General features: G+C 32.6%; 1 protein-coding gene across 2 annotated transcripts in view; it reads right to left on the minus strand.

Moving 5' to 3' along the window:
* Positions 1–26,643, minus strand: part of PSPC1 (paraspeckle component 1) — a 109,112-nt gene that overhangs the window by 33,781 nt on the left and 48,688 nt on the right. Inside the window, exons 7-9 of one of the 2 annotated variants that reach the window (XM_006927147.4) lie at positions 8,754–8,811; positions 5,021–5,190; positions 2,109–2,985 (exon numbers count right to left, since the gene is read on the minus strand). In XM_006927147.4, the coding sequence (XP_006927209.1) occupies positions 2,800–2,985; positions 5,021–5,190; positions 8,754–8,811 (414 nt within the window). In that variant the 3' untranslated portion in view covers positions 2,109–2,799. Of the gene's footprint in view, positions 1–2,108; positions 2,986–5,020; positions 5,191–8,753; positions 8,812–26,643 lie in introns of those variants that run through there. The other variant, XR_002739420.2, reaches the window with a different exon arrangement.

Here is a 26,643-nt window from a genome sequence, read left to right on the forward strand (position 1 = left end):
TTGAGAAACAAGATCCAACATTTCATTACTGTCCTTATTGATATTTTTAGTTCTATTAAATGGCAATTCTGGTGAAACCAGGTTACTTTTTCCCCAATATTACTGATACTGTAGGGTTAAAAAGAAATATTTAATCTCTTTCGTTGAATGATCGGTACTCATTTTAAATAGAAAAACTCAAAAATTCAAGGAATAACAAATTGAGCTTTATGAAATATGGGTGAACCGTAAGTTCTTTAAAAACTAGATCTGTCCAAGTTTGTTTATTTTCAAAACAAAAATGGGGAAATTCTGACAAAATAATTAGGAAAATGGGTATTCCTTTATTTTGTGCAAATTACATACTAATTGCCATGAGATCTAAATCCTACAGACTTCAAACTGAGTGTTTCAAATCATGACACAAAAAGAAACACAATATTGTGATATTATAATTCTAAGATGTTTCAAATTACCTTTTTATGGACAGAATTATGGTAACATAGGACAAATTCACACTTATTTTAAAAAGCTAATACTATTATTTATTTTTATATCTACTGCTTTTAAGAAAATGACATTTAAATATCTTTCCTGGTATGTATGCTAATTGACCAGAAAAAAATATTGACTGAACCAGCCACAAAGTTGTTTATACAAAAACACTAAAAACTGAATAACTAGAAGTTCCCAGATGCTCCACTTGACTGTCACTCAGAAGCTGACTGTTCCCAGGGTAAACTTGGTAAGCACTGGAACAAAGATTTTCTTGATGCAAGGAAAAAGCTGTGTAGAACTCAATTCTTGGAGCCAGAGTTGAGCCGGACACTAGAATGTTCAGAAGATTAGGACATCTCCTTGTGCACTGGCTTTCAAATGTTCTTGAATCAATGTTACACAATTTCACAACCTTGGCCAAAAACAGCTTGGTATTAACATCAAAGGATCAAGCTTTTTCCACTCTTAATTAGGCTTTGAAGCAAAATACAGTGCTAGAAATTACCCAAGAATTGTATGAATAAAAATACAAGTGACCGGAAAAGTGTATTTAGGTGCTATAGATATCATTTAAAAATTATAGTTAATGTTAAAACTCCCTACACTGTACTTAATTAATAAAATAATCCCACTCCCTGCCAACTCATGTACATGGAAAATGTGATGAGAACAGTCTTTGACTATTATTTTATAATCTCCAAATCATGTTTTTAAAGATTTGCCAAAAACAAAAGCCTATGAATACCACAATTTTAGAAAATTCCATCCATACTGCTGTGTCTAAAAAATAGAACGTGAAATAGTACACAAGAAAATTTTCACTGTTACAAAGGAATGCATCTCAGTTTTGCTTTATACCTAACTGCTTCTGTGCAAGATTTTAAATTAACCAAATTTATTTCTTTCCAAAGTATGCCTTCCAGCATAAACATATACCATGCAAAAATGAATTAATATTTACATACTATTCATTTCAAAATAGCACATTATTCTTCATGAAAATGCTAAAAGTATGATACAGTAACACACTGAAATGTTATATGAGAAACAACTACATTATGATCAATGGCTGATGCACTCGATTTGTGGTTTAAGGTGAATATAAAATTCCGTAAATGTAATTTTAAATTAGACGTGGCTAACATACAAAATTTTAAATATAGCAAGGACTTTTAGAATAACAATTATAATGTGATTAAATCAGTTTTTCCCTAGTACTGAAAATCAAACTTCAGGGATCTAATCCGATTCCAATGCCCTTAGTTAGCCACATTCTCAATTTCCTGTTTTCCTTTTCGTTGTTTTTTTCCCCCCAATCACCACTTGAACTGTTTCCCTTGGAAACAAACACAACTAGCCTGTCAGACACGTTTTACTGGAGAGACTTACCCAACTATGGGAAGATATTTACAACACCGCAGAGTTAATCCACCTTTAGTACTTCCATAAAACAACATTCTCAAGAAATGCCTAATTTCTTCTAAATCACACCAAATCTTCATGGAACATCCAACCTACCATGATTGTAAGGAAATTTAAAGGGTAAGATCTAGACACTGACACCAAATAACAGCAGATTAGATTAAAAATAGACATTATTTTATAAGCAAAAGAGATTTGCCTCCAAACAGTGTTTTTTTTTCCAAGATTCAAAAGATTTATTTGAAAAAATCAGCACAGGACAAAGATATCCTTAATATTCCTTCCCAGAATATTTGAATATTTAGAATCTATATGAAATGTAGACAGCAACTCTGATTTCACAGAAAGAACATCAATGGTTTATACAAACGTAAACTCCCATCCCCACCCCTCCCCGATATACTATTCTATCTACCCCTGGTTGACATTAGCTTTCACTAAGCTTCTATCTTCAGTGCTACTTGCACAACCTAAAAAGCAGAAAATCATTTTCATTTTTAAATGGCTGGAATTAATTAAAGCAACCAAAGTACTACTGTTACAGCAAAGTTTAGTAAAACTATGAGAGAATACTAGTAACATTTGTAAATTATCCAAAATGATTTCTTTATTGAGATTAAGTAACTACATAGACTTCACAGTTCTATGGCATATTTATATTTAGCTAAAGTCACAAACACATTTTAACATTCACAATGATGAGCATCATCATCACCATTCTAATCTACAAAGCTTATGTATGAATAAAGAAAAATACAAAAACCTCAAGTTTTACAAAAGAAAAACTTTAAAGTCTACATACATTAACAATAAAACCATTTCTTCCAGGTAACAGGTAAAAGTATAAAGGCATACCACGGAGGTTTTTTTTTCTCTAAGTAGCCAGGAATGAAAGAACGTTTAATATCTACGACGCTTATTAGGGCCTTCAAAGTTGCCCCCTTGGCTTCCTCTACCAAAACCACCAGGACCACCACTAACAGGACCTACACCACTCATTGGTGCTTGAGGGGTTTCAGAACCTGTTCTACTCCCCATAGGTGATCCCATCTGAGATGGCGGTCCTTGCGGAAATCTATCATTATGCTATAATACCACATAATAAACATGAAGTCCATTTGGAACACGCCAAGTATTAAGTGACAAGAAAAATTGGCAAAATCCCAAGTGGTGGTGTCATGAAGTTCAGCAGAAAGTCCAGCAGAATCAGGATCACACATAGAAGGAAGAAAGGAGCAATTTAATTAGTTACTACGTCAAAAAAAAAAAAAAATTAAATAAAGCATCTGAAGAGTTACATATTGCTAATGCTATGCCCCAATTTCATGAAAAAAGAATTGATTTTAAGAAGGGAATGCCATTTTAAACCTAATCAGTATTACAATATTGTTCTGATCTTTTTAATAAAAAAATAAGTTTATACTGCATACAACTGTGCTGTGCAAAAAAAATACTTTTTTTGAAAATCAAAGAAATAAAACTGGGGAGCAGCATCACACTGAAAAGGTATAAACATTCTAAAAATTTCAACAGCAGTGCTTTTAACATAGAAAGTACTAGTACAATCACACACAGAATTATTATGTCAATATTAAAACTTTTGATGTGTTTTTCTGGAAAGACTATCAATGGGAAAATATGGTTTTCTTAAAAACTGACAATTTATTAACATGTACTACTAATAGCACAATTAAATACCTGAATTCTTTGCTTTGGAAAACTTTACAAGAATAACCACATATGTTAATCTCAAAGATTGAACAGAACTCCCTACATGCAGTAGTAAAATGTCACTGTGAAAAAAATCAAGGGTGATATTTAAATAACAGTTACAATTTCAGAGGGAAGGGTGGAAAAACGGGCCAGTTAATACTACTTTAAGTTACTACTGATGATTATAAGCCACACAAAAACTTAACCGAAGCAAAGTTTTTACTAGCTTTCAGACATTTTACTGTAAAATAAAGCCTCCAGAGAAGGAAACAAATATACTAATTATGCGCCATCTGATCATAGTAGATATTATGGCACTGCTTTTCTCTCTCTCTACACACTCATTAAAATAAAAAACTGTTACCATGTCCAATTTTTCCAAAATGTTTAAAGATTTGCATTTAAAGTAAATAAATTTAAAAATGATGAAACACTGTATCCATCAATCCTAAGACACACATTCACTTTTAATATCTCTGAAATCAATATGGATTTACAGTCAATGGCATTTCTGAATTTAACTGGCAGTGCTTTTTCTTTCTTAGCAGCAATGGCGCCTTAACACATGTTGTGGTAGTTCCAAAATAAAACTGCCTTTCAAAGTATACAATCATTACCAATTTTCCTTTAAATGCTATTTAGAACAACCATTAACAAAAACCAAATGAAACAATGTTTTGCCAATAGAAAACCTCATTTAAATAGTGACAGACTTTAAAGGAAATGAGAAGTTATTAGTCTTGCTACTGACACTCAAAATAAGAACTATTATTGAAAAATTTTGCTTTTATAATTACTTAACCCACACAAAGATATCTTCACACTCTCAAACCAACACATAAAACTGTATACTTTAAATTTTATAACAAATATAATTAGTAATCCTGTAAGATTGCAAAATGTAATTTAAAATATATTTTACAACCTTAAAGTACCTTATTTTACAGTTAAATTCTCTGAAATTAATCATAAGCAATCTTGTTATTAAAAAATATTTACAGAAAACTGTGTTTTCACACATACTGGAGTTTTATTCCCCACCAAAGGTAAGGAGTCTACACACAGGAAAAAGAACACAATCTTAAAATCTTGACCTTTACATTGAATACTGGTAAGAAGTGGATACAAACTAAAAGCAATATAAAAATAACTATAATTAAAATGTATATTGGCCATATACTTAAGTACAAAAGCATACCATGATTGGTAATCCTAATTCTTGTGATACTTAAAAATTGCCTTTCACATAAGTCAACATATAACTGCACAAAATTACTTTTTCTTCAGTGGATATTGATCTTTACCGCCAAAATAAATGATGCCAAATTATGTTAAGTGTGAAGTTACCTTTGGGGCAGAAAAGTATATATTACTGAATATAATCAAAATAACGTTTATGATACATTACCACTGCTCCATTATCTGGCATCATTGGAGTTCCCATATTTGCAGCTCCTTCTGGTCCCATGGCAGGACCAGGACCCATTGGTGGGCCAGGTATAGTTCCTCTGTTGTTCATATTCATACCCATCATTGGAGGAGGACCTTGGTTACCAGCAGGTGCTGGGCTAAATGCATCTACGCAAAACAATCTATACTTAGAGCTGTCCTATCTTAGTTTAGTAAACATTAAAAATTTAACAATACTTATGCAAACTATATAGCAAGACTATTACCAAAATCATTTTCCTTCTTCGAGAATGGATGCTCAATTATCTACTCTGTAACAGTGCATTACCTACACTATAGAATTTTCATCCCCAAATCAAATGTACACAAAACAAGTGAAACAACTATTAATTATTTCAGGATATCTGCGACTGTCAAAGCTTGAAAGATTTTTTTAAAAAATGAGTGTTACTTGCTATAGTCTGCTTTTTAACCAACTACTCCCTTACAATGGTGACTATACTCTACCAGTTTAAATTAACAGCAAAGGATTAGCACTTTGGAAACTACGAATAAATATATAAAGTTCACTAAAACTAACCTCTTGACTTTTATGTAAATTACTGAATATATCCCAAAACTATAGGAGGTACTGTTTTTTTAACTTTATGTAGAAATAGGCAATCTAAACAAAAAAACAAAAAAAAAAGGCTCATCATGACAAAGCTTATTTTTAAAAAGCAACTGTAACCAAATATAAATATTAACAGCTATTTGAATTTTTTTGACATGCTAAAATTCTGGAAATGGGGACAACTAGATATACTTCAAATTTTTTCATTAAAAAGATATCCACCTGGCCTCATGTTAATTGCAATAGTGGCTGAGCTGTAACACTATATTTATAATGGCTTCAAATACAACATTTTTAGGTATCTACTTTGAATTTTGTTATTTTTAAAGTACTCATACGTTTTTTCATCAAAAATTCGTAACAAAGACTGACTCTAACTTAAGAGTTTTCTTCTAGTATTTCGTTTGATAGGTCAATTTTATGTCACTCAGAATTCAATTTCTCAAAATCACAATGTAAGCAGAGTTGACATTTTCATTCAAACCCACAACTCTACACAGTATCTTAATGCAGCTGAATTCTACAGATGACTGAGCCTAGGGAGCAGCTGTGAGAAAAAATTCTTACTCCCTACCAGTCCCTGGCAATATATGCTACTGACTCTTTCTCAACTCAATCCCCAGGAACCCAGCCACTGCATAGGGAAGATTATTTCCTTAATCCCAAAATGTTCCTGATGATAAATCTACACTACCTATCCAAGAATATTTCTATTCCCTCAGCAGAGCAATAAATAAAAATTTTTACGAGAATCCCACATCTTGGGCCACCTGGGTGGCTCAGTCAGTTAAGCGTCCACTTCAGCTCAGGTCATGATCTCACAGTCTGAGTTTGAGCCCCGCGTCGGGCTCTGTGCTGACAGCTCAGAGCCTGGAGCCTGCTTCGGATTCTGTGTCCCCCTCTCTCTCTGCCCCTCTCCCCCCTCCCCCACTCTCTGTCTCTGAAAAATGAATAAACCTTAAAAAAATTTTTAATAAAATAAAATTTAATTTAAAAAAATATTTCCACAACATCTCTCACATGGAAATGAGGAAGAATGGAGACATTATCTGTAAGGAATCTTAACTTTCCCTAAAAGAACACATCAAGGGTTAGGTTTACTTCTCTTTTTAATAAAATGTTAACTGTTATAAGATTCAAATATAGCTATACAACTATAGGTACAATAAAAAAATCAAAAATAACATTTTCAACTATCAATAATTAGAGTATTATTTCTAGTAATTAAGCTTTCTATCACACAGCTATATTAAACTAAATTTAAAGATCTAAGAAATGTTAGAATTATCTGGTCGCCTGAAAAGCAGTTTTATAATCTGTGATTTCCTTGGTAGATAAACTGGTGATACACCAGAAAGTCTATTTCCACATTCCATCAACGTAACTTGATAGGACATGACAATTTACTGATTTGACAGTGACATTCAACTGAATGATAAGGACTCATAATAAAGTCTCAGATTGAATAAAATGTAAAAAGGAAGAAATTAAATGGACTAGATTTTAGGAGAGTTGAGAAAGTGATCAATTGTAATATGGTTCTCTGGTAAAATACAATGCCCTAAAAATTTTTAATTCTCTTAAATTCTTAATAAGGAATCTAAAAGTATATTCTCATTATTCTTCTGATAAAGTTGCTAATCAAGCAGTCAGAATGTTTTCAAGGCCTCTGCACATCAGAAATAATTCATTTGTTTCTGATGTTCACAGCAATCTAATAATTATAATGGTATTTCAAGGTACCTACAATCCATAACCTCACACTTACAACTCTTAAAAGCACCTGGATTATATTACACACCTTCTATGGTTTACTTTGAAAAAGACTTAAAATTGAACTTCTTGTACATTACTATATATTCAACTGTGCCTCTAGAATTTATGTACTAGAACGAAGCCTGAAGAACTTCTGTATTCTTTGTTCACTAATTATTTCATGTTTCCATCGCAACTAACATCACAATTAAGATCTTTATGAGTAAGGGCCATGTTTCATGCTTCCTTTGTATACCAGAAATGCTAAGGAACTTTTTCCTGGCAGGTAAGAAAAGTGACCAAGTAAACAGCAATAAACAATTTTAGATGATCTGACTACAAGCAGCAAAGAAACAGGCATGAGAAGTAGGGGGAAAAGGTTGATCACAGAAAAAGCTAATTCCAGATATTAGATGCTTTAAGGTTTTTTTACTCTCTACACCACATATTCTAAGTACAATCAGGACTTTCTCAGTGGGTGTATATATTATGCATATTAGAATGCTACAGTAATTAATCTTCACATTATGTTATGTAAAGACTTAAATTTCATGACAGCTTCTATGGGACAATATGAAATGAATATATAAAAAGTTTATCTAACTTTTAAGTGTATAACATTTCAAACTTAAAAAGACCTACAAAAACATCCCACACTTATTTTCCCTTCACCTTGTTCACTTGATACAGTATCCCTCACTAGTAGAGATGTTAATGTAGGCACTTTCATAAAACCTTTACATCAACCCTAAAGTTATGCATTAGCCTAGATGTGGAAGACACATCTCATTTCCTTGACATGTCACAGATGCCTCCAAACAATGTACTTCTGTGCACAATACGTTAGGTTACGGCAAAATAAGTTAAACATTCAGTAAAATGAATAAAAAATAACTCCAAAGTTACACAAAAGGTTACCTTACCAATAGAAATTTATAAAATACTCTCAAAAAGTTTAAAGACACTACAAAGTCAGGAACTATCAATTTCTAAGGTAAAAAAGCCAATTTGAAAGCATGAAGTTTGATTTTTTAAAAATGCAACAACATAGCTGCATTACACCATGCAATGACTGAACAAGTTTCAGGTTGTATCAAAACCTGGTTACAGGTTTCTTTCATTAAATCTATTAAAATATAATATACCCTTAGCCGTCAAGTAAACAAAATGAAAATGGTGTTTTTAGGTACACTGTTTTTAATGTACTTCTATTTTTTTCAACTTACTAAATATATGAGATTTCACTGTTACAAATGTTGGTTCCAAATTTTAGACTGTTACTGATATGTAGATACCACAAACAGCACGTACAGTTCCCCCAAAGAATTACAAGTTACAGAAGACTTTTGCTTCAGATCCCTACCTCCCATGTTTATTGCTCCACGGGGACCCATATCACCCATTCTCATTTCCTGTTCTCTCTGTAAGTAAGCATAGTTGTCACAGTCAACCTATCGATCTTATGACTTTACATTTCCCATCTAAAATCAGAAAGAAAAGAATAAATTGGGACATCACTTTCCATTAAAAAAAAATTAAAATTTTCCAACATCACTTACTTAATAAACCTGAAAAGAACTTCGGTCTCCCAGGTTCGATATGCCACAGTGCTTAGAGCATTCAGTTTATACTGCTAGATTATACTGTCAGATTACATAAAATCTACCACAGATATTTTTAATGTTCTTAGTTCAACAGATCAATGGCTAGATTCCAAAAAAGAAAAATCTAGCATTAATAACCACCAGGACCCACTATTTCACTGAAGTCTTAAAACAGAAATGACCGTTAATCCTTTTATATGCAAATGTTTTCAAACATCCAACACAAACAGCTGTGGGCACTAAGCTTAAAATAAAGTTATAGACAATTTTCATTTTAGAAATACTGTAATACACACTTGAGTTTTTATTCAAATATCCAACCATCGTTTTACCCAAGATATGACCTATACAGGCCATGAAAGTCTCCCAGCACACAATTATTAAAAATTCAACATAGCACTGCTTCCTTTATTTGGAAATCTAAATAAAAGTGTTATTACACAGTGGCCAAATTCTGAAACAAAATGCTAAGGTTAATAGTGATACAAAGGTCATGCAAATTACAAAATGTTTTAAATTTCAGTAAAATTCAACTGCTTCTAAAAAACTTCATTTACTACCAGTAGTTACATAGAAGTAACTTCAATGAAATCTCTAGGTGAAATTACTCAACATACTGTGATGGAAATTTGCACTATTATTTAATGATCTTTTCAATTATCAAATCAGTGTTAAATGTAGCAATCATAAAACACATTCTGAGACAACTGTAGCAATGTCTAAATCTTTAAAAAGCACCCTTTTTCTACTTTTAAAAGCAATTTTATTAAAATGTGCTTAAAATTCCACTTAGTAATACAAAATACCAGTGAAAGCACCTATAAAACCTAGAAATAAAGAAAAGCTTACGGTAGACAAATGCCATTAAGCAGCAAATCAACTGCCCAGATGTAACCTAATAGGTATGTCTCAAGACGTAACTTTGAATGAAACTGTTACAAGGAAAACATCACACAGCATCATAAAGAAATGTTTTATCAAGTTATTTAGAAAATGGAAATCCCAAATCTTTCTTTACACTGTTTTTTTTTTAAACTTTACAAAAAACAAATTTGTCTCTTCTCATAAAACTTTTGGCTAGTGACGGACACCACTGACTAGCAAAAGAGCTAGACTATTTTATAGAATGGATTTCTGATGAAGTCATATGGAAAATACTATTTTATGATCACATATAATACTATCATCAATAAATCAAACCAAGTTGTCATTTCCTCATCACTAAAACCTGATAAAATGTGGACTGCTTCAGCATATCCAAACTATTCCAGGTATTAGTTATAGCAGATTCCTGTTACTGAAAAGCTGGTCCATTTCAGCACCACAGTAAAATACATGGATTTTTTTTTTTTTTGATCATGACATTTTTGGGGAATAAGGGATTAATAATTTGTATTTTTACTTTTGGATTTGCCTTAACTATTAAAGATGAGAAATGTAGCATCTAGCCACTAACATGGTAATTATGACAGTCTTACTGTTTGATTTCAAATCTCCCTTATAAATTCTGACATGCTAACTGGTGCCTGTGATTCACTGGTGGGGGCAAGGAGGGAGACAACTTTTTTACTATCTCCTTACAATTCCAGCTTTACCTATCACTTTCCAAAGTAACGTTTAGCTTTATTATTCACAAAGTACTTTTAAAAAATTGTTCTCGGGGCGCCTGGGTGGCACAGTCGGTTAAGCGTCCGACTTCAGCCAGGTCACGATCTCGTGGTCCGTGGGTTCGAGCCCCGCGTCGGGCTCTGGGCTGATGGCTCAGAGCCTGGAGCCTGTTTCTGATTCTGTGTTTCCCTCTCTCTCTGCCCCTCCCCCGTTCATGCTCTGTCTCTCTCTGTCCCAAAAATAAACGTTGAAAAAAAAAATTTTTTTAATTGTTCTTAAATTATTCTATTCCATTTCCTTCATTAGCAGAATTCTGGAGAGACTATAGGTTTTCAAAAAAGCTTTTATTAATTAAGTATTCTCCACACCCAGTGTGGGGCTCAAACTCATTACCTCAAGATCAAGAGTCACATGCTCTACTGACTGAGTTACCCAGGTGCCCCTAGATTTATGATTTTAAGTCAATTATTCAACAGTGGCCATAACATTCCCTTTCTGATGCTCTATTAGAAACTGATTCCAGTTCTATAATATCTTTCTTTAAATGAGATAATCAGAATGTCTTATGATAATCCATGCTAATGTAGCCTGTCACTATGCTAAAACACCAATATATATATTATAGCATTTTCCACTAAACATACATATATTCCATACTTAGTATTGTTGACATTTCCTTAAAGAAAAGTACCAAGTACTATTTTATACAGCTCCACATGTAAGACTAAGAAAATGAGATGGTATAATTAGATGACAGATTATTTTTTAGCTATTTTAGAAAGAGCAAAAGAACTTTTCAGCTTCCTATAAGGTCATGTCTTAAGGTTACTGTTATTTTCTAAAAATTCACTGCTACTTATTTCTAGTAAAATGCAAGTCACATTATATTTAAGGGTAGGTTAAACAATGAAAATTAAGACAATACTTCTCATTATAACTTGATTTATAAAATATCAGTGAGAAACACTTGAAATTCACTGTAACTATGTACCCATCCAAAAAGCAATACACAAGACCTTCACTTCCATGAATTCTAATATTTGAAGTTAGAACTGGCACATAATATAAACCAAATTTTGAAAGACTGCACTGTAACAAGATAATAAAGCTATGATAAAAATTTGGTTTAATTAATTCAATTACTCTTCATAGCAACCCTGTAAGATAGGTCTACTGTTATCTGATTTTAAAGATCATAAAACTAAGGCACAGCACTGTCAAATAACTTACTCAAGTTTGAACTGACCTATGAAATTCTGCCAAAATAGAGTTCATAAAGTTTTCACCTTCACAAAGCACCTTCATTTTTTTTTTTTTCAAGGATTCCAACAAAGACTAAAAAAGGGAAGGTTCTTAATTTATTCTATGTTCATAAGAAGTTGTGCCTTTCTGGGGCACCTGGGTGGCTCAGTTGTTGAGCGTCTGTTTAGCTCGGGTCATGATCTCGTGGTTCATGAGTTCGAGCCCTACATACGGCTCTGTGCTGACAGCTCAGAGCCTGGAGCCTGCTTTGGATTCTGTGTCACCCTCTCTCTCTGCCCCTCCCCCACTCATAGTCTGTCTGTCTGTCTCTCTCTCTCTCTCTCAAAAATAAACATTAAAATTTTAAAAAGACATTATTTTTTTTTAATTGTATGTATGTATTCCTGAGCCTGTCACTGAACTATGCTTATATTCACAGGTGACCAAAAAAGTAAGCAAAATATGACTAATTTCCAGAACCACGAATCAAAGCAGCATTCCATTAAAACAGTGGATTCTCAAAGTGTGGTTGATGTGAGTACTGAGTCCGCAAGACTTTTTCAGGAAGCACACAAATTCAAAACTTTTCATGTCTTACTAAACACTAGAACATACATGCTAACTTGAATATAAATTAAAAAATTAAAATATATAATAAAAAATAATAAAAAAAATAAACACTAGAACATGGATATAAGACTATGATCTAGTTGGGCTTTTCAGTCTATCAACTATTGTGTGGATGATGCAAAAGCAATGACAGGCAAAAATGTTGAGATTTTAGCACAAATCAAGGCACTTCCATTCAATTTTTACTAGTAACTATCATTGTATTCTTCACACACAAACTGCAGTTTTAAATTTTCAACTATGAGTACCTAGATGAAGCAGTTAAAATGAGTATTAAACCACCACATGCCTTTTTAATAATCTATGTAACAAGATACATACATAAACATTTCTGCTTGCATTCTGAAATAGGGTGGTTCTTCAAGAAAAACCATTCTTATGACTGGGTTGCAAACTGAACAAGATGTCATCTGACAAACTATGGTTACTGACTTGTATACAGGTATTCCTTGCTTTTTGAAAGTGTGCATGCATTACACCACTTAGCTTTTATAAGACACCTACATTTGTAGTGTTTTTGCTAACCAAACAGCACCCAAAGATTTTCACTTTTATGGAAAAAAGGCAAAAAGTAAAAATAAAGTTCAGTGTGTTTTGCAGCAAGCAATTTCAGAGGCAGCACAAACCTAGAGCAGCAAGACTGGCATGGCCAAGCTCTTTCTTTCCCTGGGAACTAAACTCAACATCTCAACACCAAGCTGCCTGTATCTGTGAACATCTGTGCTCTAACTTGACTTATTCTGTGCATCAGCTACCAAGATGTCTCCTAAGGTTTCAGAGAAGCCTAAGGGGTTATTTTTTGGGCCTGGAAACCCTCAAAACATTTTTCATATAAATATTAATGGTAACTATTTCTTCATTTTATGCCATTTTGGCTTACAAAAGGTATCACAGGAATGCTATACTTTTGGACAGTGTTTGGTACACATTTTCTGATAAGATCAGTGGTTGATATTTTAAAAATGTGACTTGTTTTTTATTTTGTATAATAAAATACATTAAAATATGAAAGATTTGCATAACTCAATAGGTCAATATTTTTATAATGTTTGGTATATGACATTACAAAATCATGCATTGATAAAAGATCCATTCAAAGTTTAAGGCAGCCCAACGGATTGTAATACAATGAAAACTGTCAAGTTTCACTGTAATATTAAACAAAAATATCCACAATTATCTGTAAATGTTAAAATATGCTCATCTCTATTTACTAATTTATCTAAGTGAAGCCAGATTTTCTTCATGCACTTCAACCAGAAGAGCATTTTGCAACAGATGGAATGCAAAAGCAAATATGGGAATCCAGCCATTTCCTATAAAGCCAAACATTGAATAAATTTATAAAAGAGTAAAACAATACCACTCTTCCCACTACATTAAAGTGGAACTTCAAAAAGATCTGCAAAAATATAATATAAGGTGACTGTTCCCACTACAACCCATTTTCTTTCAAGTTTCGCTCTTAATTTCTAATATGGTAAACACTGACATAACCTAAACAAAAGCTCTTAGGGGTCTTCAATAATTTTTAATAGTGTAGAAAGATATCAAAACCAAAGAGATTAAGAACCATTGCTTCTAAGTTCCGGTCAGTATTTGCTCATGAAAATTTAAGCAGCAGAAAATCTGCACCAATGTAAACTAAACATTATTTTATGTAAAATAGGATCTTTTCCTTTAATACTTAACACTCAGGATACCAACCTGTGAATTTAAAGATCTTGTAGTTTACTTTTTTTAGATAACCAAATTTAAAGAATTCACACAATACAAAAATAAGGCTAAAATAAATTATACTATATGCCTAAGGTTTAGAAAAGTGAGCTACAGAAATGACAACATAGTATCAACTGACACAACACTTTGCAATGAGTTGATAGAATATATTCATCTAACACTCATTAATCTAAATCCTTGTTAGAATGACAAGGATTATTATTCTTTAATCTGTAAACATCTTTCATGTACATTTCTGAAGAAACTTCTAGGGATTGACAAGGGATCACCATGTACCATTTAGGTTCAATGTCTTAATAGAGAAAATGCTAAAATTCTTGATGTAAAAATACTGATACAGAACATTTAAATCTACTAAATGATATATAATTTTAGAGAAGATTCTAAGTTCTGGGAAATAACAAGATTCGGCCTTTTTATCATTAAACATTCCTAAATATAAATTACATTTAGCACTCAGAAATCTATCTTTTCCCTCACTGGAGAAGTTTACACAAAAGAATAATATTATTAGATATCTAGTTAAACTTTTAAGGAGAAATAAACAAACTATTAGTATCTGAAATTTTCACTATATAACAAACACAACATATCTGGAAAAAAAAACTGGAATAAAAATCAATTACGTGAAATATTAATAGGTATAAAGAAAAATTACAAAAATAACCACTAGGTATCTTTGCCAAGAAATTATTCACTCCTTTAAAAAGTGTTACAATACTGTTAAAATAAAAATAATTTTAAACTAAAAAGGGAAGTAAGACATGTTTCCACTGATATAAATAACAGCATGCAAACTTTCCAACATAACCAACAGAGAATGCTTGGAAGACTTAAAATTTCTACTTCAAGTAATTAAAAACAAGAATTTCCCAGACATACTACTTACTCACTACTAGAAAGAGAAGGGGGGATGTTTTTAAGTAACATGAGACAGTCTTTCAATAAATACAATTTATGGTGATTTTTTTACCCTCAATTTGAATACATGCATTCCATGATATCTGCACCCCTGAATACTGGAGAAATGTTCTTCAGTTATGTGGTTGTTAAGATGATATTTTTACATCATATATCATTAGGGAATTGCAAATTAAGACAACAGTGAGATACCACATCAATCAGAATGGCCAAAATCCTAAACACTGACAACACAAAGCATGACAAGGATGTAGAGAAATAGGAATTCTCATGCATTGCTGATAGGGATTATAAATGGCATGTTTACTTTTCTAGAAGACAATTTAACAGTTTCTTACAAAACTAAACATACATACATACAATCCAGCAACCACACACCTTGATATTTACACAAAGATGAAAACTTATGACCGCACAAAAACCTGCACATGGATGTTAATAGCAACTAAATTTAGTCATAATTGCAAAAACTTGGAAGCAACCAACATGTCCTTATTAGGTGAATGGATCAACAAACTGCGGTAGCTCCAGACAATGAAACATTACTTGGCACTGAAAATAAACAAGCTATTAAGCCATGAAAAGACACAGAGTAACCTAAAATGCCATTACCAAAAAAACAATATGAAAAGTCTATATATTACAATTCCAACTATATGACATTCTGAAAAAGTCAAAACTATAAAGCCAGTAACAAAATCAGTGCTTGCCCAAGATAAGGAAGGAGGGAGGGATGAACAGGCAGAGGACAGAGGATTTTTAGGGCAGTGAAACTATCCTGTATAGTGTTAACAATGGGTACAGGTCATATTTGCCAAAGGCCACAGACTGTGCAACACCAAGAGTGAACCCTATGGTCTTTGGGTGATGAGGATGTGTCAATTTGATAGTGAAGGAGTCGGTAAGTTAGGGGAAGGAGGTATATGGAAAATCTATCTTCGGCTCAATTCTGCTATGAATTTAAAACTGCTCTAAAAAATAGTCTCTCCTAAAAAAAATAAAAACTAAAATAAAATAAAATAAATTAAAATACAATAAAATAAAATACAATTAATTAATTAATTAATTAATTAATTAAAAATAGTCTCTTAGAGGCACCTGGGTGACTTAGTCAGCTAAGCATCGACTCTTGATTTCAGCTCAGGTCATGATTTCACGATTCAAAGGATGGAGCCCTGCATCAGGCTCTGTACTGAAGTGCAGAGCCTGCTTGGGATTCTCTCTTTCCCTCTGCCTCTCTCCCCAACTCGTTCTCTCTAAATAAATATTTAAAAACTAATAAAATAAAAACTATTAAAAAATTTTAATGTTTCTTTTTGAATAATCAATTCTATATATAAATTGATACTACAAATTTTAGTCATGAAATAAAACTTTGTTACTTGTTAAATTTCAAATCAGAAATAAAATGAAACAACAAATACAAAAAGGGGGGCTTACTCTTAGCTCACTGCATTTGTTAACCTCAAAACATACCTCTGAATCTAAATTCATTCAATGTATTTTTAAAGCCTGGTTCAGGAATCTTAAAAGATTATTCTGGTGCCACCTGTCAAATTCAAAACTTAATTGCTGCTTTTTAATAAATAGAGTGATTTTCTAACTGAAGATTAATTAAATCTAATTACAAATAATCCACCATATATCAAAAGACAGAAGAGAATAAACTTATATTTAAACAAATTTATATTCCGCTGAGAAGAGTTTTAATCACATATCCAAGGGATACTTTCAAAATTATCATTATCATCATCTTTTTTCACTTGTCATAGCAAACTCTAAAGACAGGCTTTTAAAGACTGAAACTGATTAGGAATATCTATTCTTCAAATTTAGTTATTTTATCCTAAACTCTTAAAGAAATCATCCATGACGGTATCAGCTACAACACAAACACAGTATTTTTAGTACTACCCTATTAAAGCTCACATAATACTGGTAATTGGTTTGCAACTCTTCACTCATAACCTCCTAACCAGTACATTTCCTTATCAAAGTCAAAACAACTAACGTGACTGGCCAGACCAAGGTATGAAAGATGAAACAAAAGAACAAATATAAACTGTACAAGAAGCAATTCCAAACTGGTCCCATCAACAGAAAAAAGCAGTGAAAGGTGCAAACAAAGCACAAGTGTTCCAATGTATAAAGAATTAAGTATATATTTAATGGGGAATCTTTGTGTGATGCTAGGTATTAAACAAATTATCTTAGTAGTTAGTACACCATAAGCTATGAAATTTTAACAAATTACATAGTTTTCTTAAGTAGACAACTCAAAACAACAGGTTCAATTATAGTAATTTTAAAAATATTTAAGTGGTAACTAAATAAAATTCGGGTATTTAAAACACAAATTTATAAGAAAAACTACTATTATAAGCATATCAATTGTTTAAAAGAAAATTTAGGAAAACCAGTAACAGGACAAATGAAGAAGTTACCTTCTGAGAAACATGGTAAATTTACAACCAGAAAACAGGTTTAGAAACGTGGTATACAATATAGTGCAGGATATCATAAGGCAAAGTACAGGCAAACTTACCCATATACTTTTCAATTACTTGATATTTTAAACAGAAATAAATGCATTTCATCAGCAGAGAATGCTCACAAACCCAAGTTTCCTGCCACTAACAGTTAGATAATAACTATCCATAGACATTCACATTTATTTAGTCTAAATTGTTATAAAACTCTGATATTTCAGGTGACACGACAGAACTTCATGTCCTCAATATAAAGTAAAGAAGATACTAGATTGAGACTACCTAAAAAAAAAAAAAACTTTTTTTAATCACCTTGTAGAACTTAAAGGGGAGTTTCTAAGTATTCCATTAAGAAGTCACAAAGCAGAAATAACAAGCTAAATTTTTATGTCTTCATAGAATCTTTTTAATTCAAATTATTTAATATGTAAAAATTCTTACTAGTTTTATTATACATATTTGACATCTCAAAAGTGTTTACTTTAGTTAAACACCTCTATTTACCAATCTTGACTTTCCTCTTCTCCAACCCCTCAAAAAAAGGTAAACATTAAGCTAAAAGTCTTACCATTCTGAACCAAGTACGATTCAAAGAACTTACCATTTCAAAGGAAAAGACATGAGGTATACCTACAACACAGTGGAATAATAAACCAATCATATCAGTTTAAAAGAAAAAAAAAAAACACTCAGGGGCGCCTAGGTGGCTCAGTTGGTTGAGCATCTGACTTTGGCTCAGGTCATGATCTCACAATTCGTGGGTTCAAGCACTCCATCGAACACGCTGCTATCAATGCAGAGCCCACTTTGGAACCTCTGTCCCCATCCCCCACGCTGCCCTTTCCCTGCTCCTGCTCACTCTCTCAATAATAAATTTTAAAAAAACATTAAAAAAAATACACCCAAATAAGTTCCACAACAGTGCTGAGGCTACTCAATGCACTCGACACTCCCTTTGCAATCTCTTTCTATACTCTCAAAACTTATTTTTAAAGTTTATTTAAGAGAGAGCACACACACGTACACACAGGGGAGGGGCAGAGAGAGGAGAGAGGAAGAGAATCCAAAGCAGACTCCATGATGTCAGTATGGAGCCAGACGCGGGGCTTGAATCCATGAACCATGAGCTCATAACCTGAACCAAAATCAAGAGTTAAGACACTTAACCGTCTGAGCCACCCAGGTGCCCCTAGACTCTCAAAACTTTTTAGCTTTATCTCTGTACACTCTATGCAGATACTCTGCATCTACAATACTCTAATCAAAGAGATGGGGCGCCTGGGTGGCTCAGTCAGTTGACCAACTTCGGCTCAGATCATGATCTCACAGTTCTTGAGTTCAAGCCCCGCACAGGGCTCTGTGCTGACAGCTCAGAGTCTGGAGCCTGTTTCAGATTGTGTGTCTCCCTCTCTGTCTCCATCCCCTCCCCCGCTCATGCTCGCTCGCTCTCTCTCTCTCAAAAATAAATAAAACATTAAATTTTTTTAACAAAATAAATAAGATACTCAAAGACCTAATCCTCAACTTGATTCACTTCTGTATCCTCTATGGTACTCAGCGCTTTGAACACAGTAAAAACAGTGACCAAATTTTCTTACTAAATGGAAACCTCTAAAATCCTCTGTAAGTCTAACACTCTGATGGGATATCCAAGTGAGATCAATGAATAGTTAGGTGTACTGAAAACCAAACATCAAAAATTGTTATTTGACTGTTTTTGAAAAACTTACTCTTCATTATGGGATTCCAATATGAAGTCTACAAAAATACATCAATAGTCTTAACACCAATCGTTCCAAAACTACAGATGTTTAACATGAGACATTAGTATTCAATAAATACCAAAGTATAGTGGCCCATAAACAACACTGAAAACCATGTGACCAAGCTGCATTGGTATCTGAAAAATAAGACACCAAACTATTTAATTCTCTGTTTACATCTAAGTAACCACAAAATGACAAATGCAACACTCTCAAACTCAAAAAACTCAATGAAAGATCCATTAGTGGACAACAAAGTCAGAAAATAATTAGAATGCAATGTGGTAAGTACTAAAAAAGAATCATTATTAAAAATGATACAGCTGAGGTGAGTAGTAACAGAAGGTTATGCATGCACTGAGTGTATGTAGACATTCTCCAAGAGAAGAAAAGAGATAAAGAAATTTTTCTGGATTATAAGCCTCTCTGAAACTCTAATGGAAGGTTAAGACAAAAAAAAGACACTAGTCATCTAATATGACATAAAAATAATTAAGTACAATAAAGTATCCTCTGGTAAAGTTGGTATAGAGTTTAAGAGAGGCTCAGTATGCATTTCCCTTTGGAGTCATTTGGAAGACTTTTAAATATGAATGATAAAACAGAAGAAGAAAAAACCATTAATTGTAATCATAATGTATGATTAAGATAACCATACATCCTGGTTTGCAAGAGACTGCCCATTTTATGCCTGCTGTAAAAAAAAGTAACTTTAAATAGTACCTATATTCAGTTGTCCTAGTTTGGTTGAAAATTCTTGAGGATTTCCCCTACAAATGATTAGATAATACTAAAACTATTAAAAAGTCCTTTTGAGAAGTGATCAAAGATTTCAACACCTGGTTAAAAGTGATACATTTCTTCAACCCAAATACCCCCAATCGTCAAAATTCTAACGATCACTTCTAAAGTACATATGAACATAACAAACATAAACATATATTAATTTTTGTATTCACTGGACTACAAAAGTATAAGTCTAGTTCCAATTATGCTCCATCCCAAATATTCAGAAAAGTTCTTGTCTCACTGTAAGAAACACATTAAATTATTTTAGTAAATAAATGAAAACATTAACAATAAAAAAACTGGTCACAACTAGAACATTATATGGGAGATCACTGCAATGTAAATGCTATAATTTTGATCATCATCATCATCATCATCATGCCCAAACCACTGTAACTGAGCTGCTATTATAACAGCAATAGGTACTAACCTGCCCCCCCAGGTCACACCTAAATCTGACACCAAGCTCTACAGCAAATAATTCTTCCGTTATTTCCACAGAATAATGAAGATGCTATAAAAATCCCTTGTAAAATATGTCCTTTTTCTGAATGCTTCAGGTATTTAGACTTCTAAAAAATAATCTTCTTCTGCAATAAAATCATTTATTAGAGCTAAATAATTTATAGGAAGAAAAGTAATAGCCACGTGGAAACCACAAAATGGCAACTTCTCTCAAAAATTCACAGATCATTTCAGAAAATGTTATTTGTACCTACTTATTAGTAATTAACGATTATCATCAGTTCTCTGTGCCAACATCTATTAATGAAATTTTATTACTAGCTAGAGTTTCTGTTTTGAGTTTTGTACATGACACATCAGAGAAAGCTGGGTTGTAAGTAAATCAGTTAAGAGAAACAATGCCCACTCAAGAAGGAGGAAAAAAGACTAACATAAAGAAGTGGCTGATTAAATAGGTCAAATTTGGCAATGCTGATCAAGAGAAGGTAACATCTGAAAGAACAATGCTTTATGTCTCTACTAAGAAAACATTTGAAAACTCTAAGATATCAGCTGTGGGGCAATGATGCCTTATCAAACAGTTCCTCTAATAACTTTTGCTCTGATTTATAACCATAACTACCAATAAACCTTCAGGTCACTAATTTGGACTCTTCAGGGACTTTGATTCTAGGATAAGAGGTGCTCTGTTCAATGAGACTTCCAAAAACACTGGAAAAAAACATATTAATTAATAAATTTACTTTTAATTCACAAACTCTTTGAGTTTGGTTAACATGAGTCACTTTTTACAGATTCCTCCCAACTCCCAACAATCTGGACCTAGACCAGGGGTCGGCAAACTTTTGGTAAAGGGCCAGAATAATATATATTTCAGGCTTTGCAGGCCAGAGAGGCTTGATATAGTCTCATACGGTTGGGCAAAGCAGCTATCTTTGGGCAAAGCAGCTATAAGCAAAACATAAACACAACAGGCAGTGTTCAGATTTGACCAGGCTTACCCTAGTCTGTCAACCCCCAGTCTAGATGAAATACTTAAAAAACAAAAAGTTTAAAAAGTTAATGTATGATTTGAGACAATACCTGTAGGTATTGTCCACATATAGGCTGAAAGCTCAACTTTCACACCGAAGTTGTCACACCAAAATCCCACAGAACACTATTCACATAGAATGTTGTGCTGCTTACATTGTTAAGTGTATGAATCCTATTCCCCAAGTTGATTGACTCTGAGCCCTCCCTTCAACTCCCCAGGTCCCATAAAAAATTGAACTACTACTATTCTTATTTCAATATTTCGACTATGTCTCATTTCAACATATAGCTAATAGTCTATTTCTGCTAATGAAAATAAGCAAGCTGAAGAGCTTCTTAAGATGCAGATCCCATGGCTCCAACCCAGACCCACTGTATCAAAAATATGTAGTGGATTGGAAAGCAGGCATTTTTCTTTAAGTTCCATAGATGTGCTGCAAAGGTTGAAAACTAGTGAATTTAGCCAAAACTGTGATCAACGGAGAATGCATTAGATTCTACTAGAAAAACAAAATGATTCAATTTGTAGGTTGAAGACCTAAGACAAAAACCTACATTTTTAAAAAAGATCCCTGAGTGTTTATTATGCACTATTTGAGAAACACTACCATGGAAGAGTCATTATACCCTTAGCCTCTGGCTACATCTCTTTAATGCTTTTGGCCTACTAACATACTAGGTAGCTACAATGGAACAATTCTGACAAAAGACACGTAACTGGATCAAATTACTGCCTTAGCATGTAATGTACATTTATTTTCAGGTTTATTATGTACATATGTTTAAATATCCAAGGCTATTCCCACCTACTCAAACCAAAATAAAAATTCTTCAAAATTCTTCAATATTCTTCATGTATGTATTTCAAAAATCTGAAGGGCTATTCTTTTATTCACTAAAAAACAAATATTAATATTTACCACACCAAAAAGAAACTTCTAATAAAAAAAAATACTTCTAAAGTCTTAAAACACTGCCCCAATTTACCTAAACAAGATAGTTTATAACTACTTGATACAACTACATACAACTACAGTAGCATGTACATGTTTTTATAATATCATTTTCTCAAGAAAGCCAAGTTTACTCTAAGAAACTTCATTAAAAAATATTCTAATTAAAACCTCCACTTTACTCCAAGGCAAACTGAATCCACAGAAAAAGACTGGTACACTGTAGTATTTAAATGTTTAAACTCCTAAGTCTAGGGGCACCTGGGTGGCTCAGAAGTTAAGCATCTGACTTAAGCTCAGGCCATGATCTCAAGGTTCTTGAGTTCCAGCCCCACAGGAGGCTCTCCACTGTCAGCAAAGAGCCTACTTTGGATCCTCTGTCTCCCTCTCTCTCTGCCTCGCCCCCCACTCACATTTTCTCTCTCTCTCTCAAAAATAAACATTTTAAAATAAAAAATAAAAATAAATAAAAAATAAACTACTTAATCTATAGTAAGTGGAGTAACCTCAAAAGCTATTCAATTGTGTAAGTAGAAAATCTCAACCTAGTAAGTACTATCTAGAAAATGGTTCAAATACACTCAACTATAATAAAGATAAGCCTAAGTGTACTTAGGTCACAGCACAAAAATATATACATTGTTATGGTAGCCAAAAATATATTATGCTATAGAAATGAAAAGTAACATGTTTATGATTACCAGAGCTATTATCAAAGAGCTTGACTTCTAAGAAATAAGGTATGAAATTAAAATGGCAACCACTAGTTGACGAAGTTCTGACATATCTCTGAAACCCTTAAAAATATGTTCGTATGGGGGCGCCTGGGTGGCGCAGTCGGTTAAGTGTCCGACTTCAGCCAGGTCATGATCTCGCGGTCCGTGAGTTCGAGCCCCGCGTCAGGCTCTGGGCTGATGGCTCAGAGCCTGGAGCCTGTTTCCGATTCTGTGTCTCCCTCTCTCTCTGGCCCTCCCCCGTTCATGCTCTCTCTCTGTCCCAAAAATAAATAAACGTTGAAAAAAAAAATTTTTTTTTAAATAAAATAAAAAAAAAAAATATGTTCGTATGTCATAAAATTATGATAAAGTTGAGGCTAACAAAGAAAAACATGACCAGACATGACTGTGTGTTTTCCCTGTTTTATTACTTAAAAAAAAATTATTATTCAAGCAACAAAATATGAATATCAGCTTTTATTTCATACTTTAAAACCATACTATTGTGTTGGAATATATCTAATAGGAATATTAGAAAGAAATGAGTGGTGGCATCTTAAACCAAGTAAATCTACTTTATACTTCACTCTTACTACTTGGGCAAGCTGAACACTTACCATTTGATTCCTCCCTTTAAACTGAACAGTGAAAAAAGAGAAAGCACATAAGAGGGCCTAATTTCAAAGCTTTTAAAAACAAAAACAAACATTAATTTAAAAATTTTTCCCAAAGACAGTTTTCAAAGTAAATGAAGAATAACTGATACAATTCAATGTTTTCTCTATTAACAAAGAATAGTCAAGACCAATAAAGAGCTTTTGTTAACATTTCTTTAGTGTTTCATTAGCTTATATTAACAAGCATTATGAAGCTAGGAACCAAATAAAACTGATAACCAAAATGATGAAAAACTTGTCTATCTATAATTTCTAGTCTCAAAAAAAATCTAAAAATCCGACAGAGACTATATTTTCCCCTAAATATTTAATTCCATTGTTACATACTATTTTAAATACAGTTTGTCTTCAGAAAATTAAGAATCTAGTAATGCTGTGCTCTAACAAGAATATTAATTAAAAACAGAAACAAAAAACAAACAAAAACACCCAACACCAACTCTCCAGCCCAGGGTTTAGCAAACATTTTCTGTACAGGGTGAAAGAGTAAATATCTTAGGTTTTGTGAGTCACAAATACTTTCTAACATTCTTTTATTTTTCTTATCCACCAACTCTTTAAAATGTAAACACCATTCTTAGCTCGGTGACAGAGTGGTATGAAACTAGGCAGTGTTCCCAGGCTATAGTTTGCTGACTTCTACTCTAGCCAAATTAATCTCATGATGCTTCAAATATGCAATATATACTTTAAGTAACTACTTGAAAACAAAGATATCTTAATGTTAAAATAGATCATCATCTACATTTTCTAACAGCATAATCTTGTGAAACAATAATATATTTTTGAAATGCCAAAAAATCCATCATGAGTATTTTAAATACGTTTCTTCTCAAAGTTCACTGGATATTTGTAAAATTTTACCATTAAAATGAATTTTAAACATAACAAATGTTTTCAAATTAAAGAATCTACATATTCCAATTTTAAATTGTAGCAACATTTCCAAATAATTTTTTAATAGAGAAAATTAAAATCTGCCCTTCATTAATTATACCTATATTAAATGCCACTGAACATATATTAAAAAGTGGTATGTATTTTAAAAATTGTGAAATAATTTCAAAGAAGAGTCTGCAATCAAGTTTATGATATAGCCAACTTAAACAGCAGAATGCATTTTACTTTTTTCCTAACGTATATGACGTTATTACAAATAGCTACAAGTGTGTTCCAAGAATTTAAAGTTTATGCCAGAAGAATAGTAAGAAAGATAATTCCGCCATCTTTAACCATAAGCAAGCACTTTAGGAAAAGAAATGTTCAGGTACATAAAGGGACAAGGAACAATTTCCTAATCCTAAATGTTACGAAATAGTTTCCCTAAGAAATGTTATCATAGGTGGTTTACATCTTGATAATATTTGAAGATAAAAACATGTAATCACTAGTTTCCAAAACATGGACCTGCAAAATTTTAGTGTATGTGCTGCCAAAGCGAGCACGGGCCTGCAAAATTTTAATTCCACATACTCTCATGACATCATAAAATATCCTCGCATTGATAAATCCAACAGATTTATATTCACATGTAACAACCAAAAGACCAAATACCACAGGTTTAAATATATCATAAGCAAATACTATGTATCCAAGGAGGAAAAAGAGAATTGCAAAATAATGCTAGAAATTACTCAAAAGAAAATTTATAATGCTTAAAACGCTCAACTAATTTGGTAATGGAATTTAGGTATCAATTAAACCTTTAGTATGATTTATAAATAAGAAGAAACTTTTCTAACTGAATTTAAATGCCACATAATTTTTAGTCAAAGGATACTGACTTGATGCAAGCTAAGATAAAAATTTCTTGTTGTTACACAAGTTAGGATGTATTTTTTTTCTGTGTGTATCCTTCTTAATGAAAAAAGTTTAAAATTTTTCTAGGGACAGAAGAACAGGGACAGAGAAGGCCAGCAAAAAGAGTCATGACTTAATAATATTAAGGAATCATGGCTTTTGAACAGCTAGAGAAAAAAACACTAGTAAATATTTTTCAGAATGACTGTTAAAATGGCATTCATCTAAAGGTGAAGAATAAGACTGTTAGTTAACAATAAGAACACGTGCATTATAACATATTGCAAGTATTCGTGTTTGCCCTACCATTTTGCCTACCCAAAACAAAAACCTGAATTAGACCAAATCGTTGGAACTCCTGTTTATGAGAAACTCAGGGATAAAGAAACTTGTTAAACATCACTGCAAGGATAAATTCAACAAAATATAGGATGTGCAATACTCTTAACAACAAGGATCTGTTTCTTAAAAAGATAAAAAAAAAACTTAAAGGGGGAAGAGAAAACCTACAGACTAAAAACACTAGATTTATCAACCAATTTGAAGAAACCAATTGTAAACAAACAAAATGAATAAAATATATAAATTTTATTTATATTTTATAAAATATATCTCCATGCTGGTAGAGCAGAGCGTGCTTGGGATCTTTCCTCTCTACCCCTCTCTCTCCCTGTTCCTCCCCCACTCTCACACATGTGCTCTCCCTTTCTCAAAATAAATAAACATTTAAAAAATAATGATAATTCAGGAAAGTGGGTATACTTAAAGATGAAAAGACCAGCTATGTGTTGATAACTGTCATCGTTGGGTAATAAGCACAT

The sequence above is a fragment of the Felis catus genome, chromosome A1 (assembly GCF_018350175.1).
Source record: "Felis catus isolate Fca126 chromosome A1, F.catus_Fca126_mat1.0, whole genome shotgun sequence".
Taxonomy (NCBI): Eukaryota; Metazoa; Chordata; class Mammalia; order Carnivora; family Felidae; genus Felis; species Felis catus.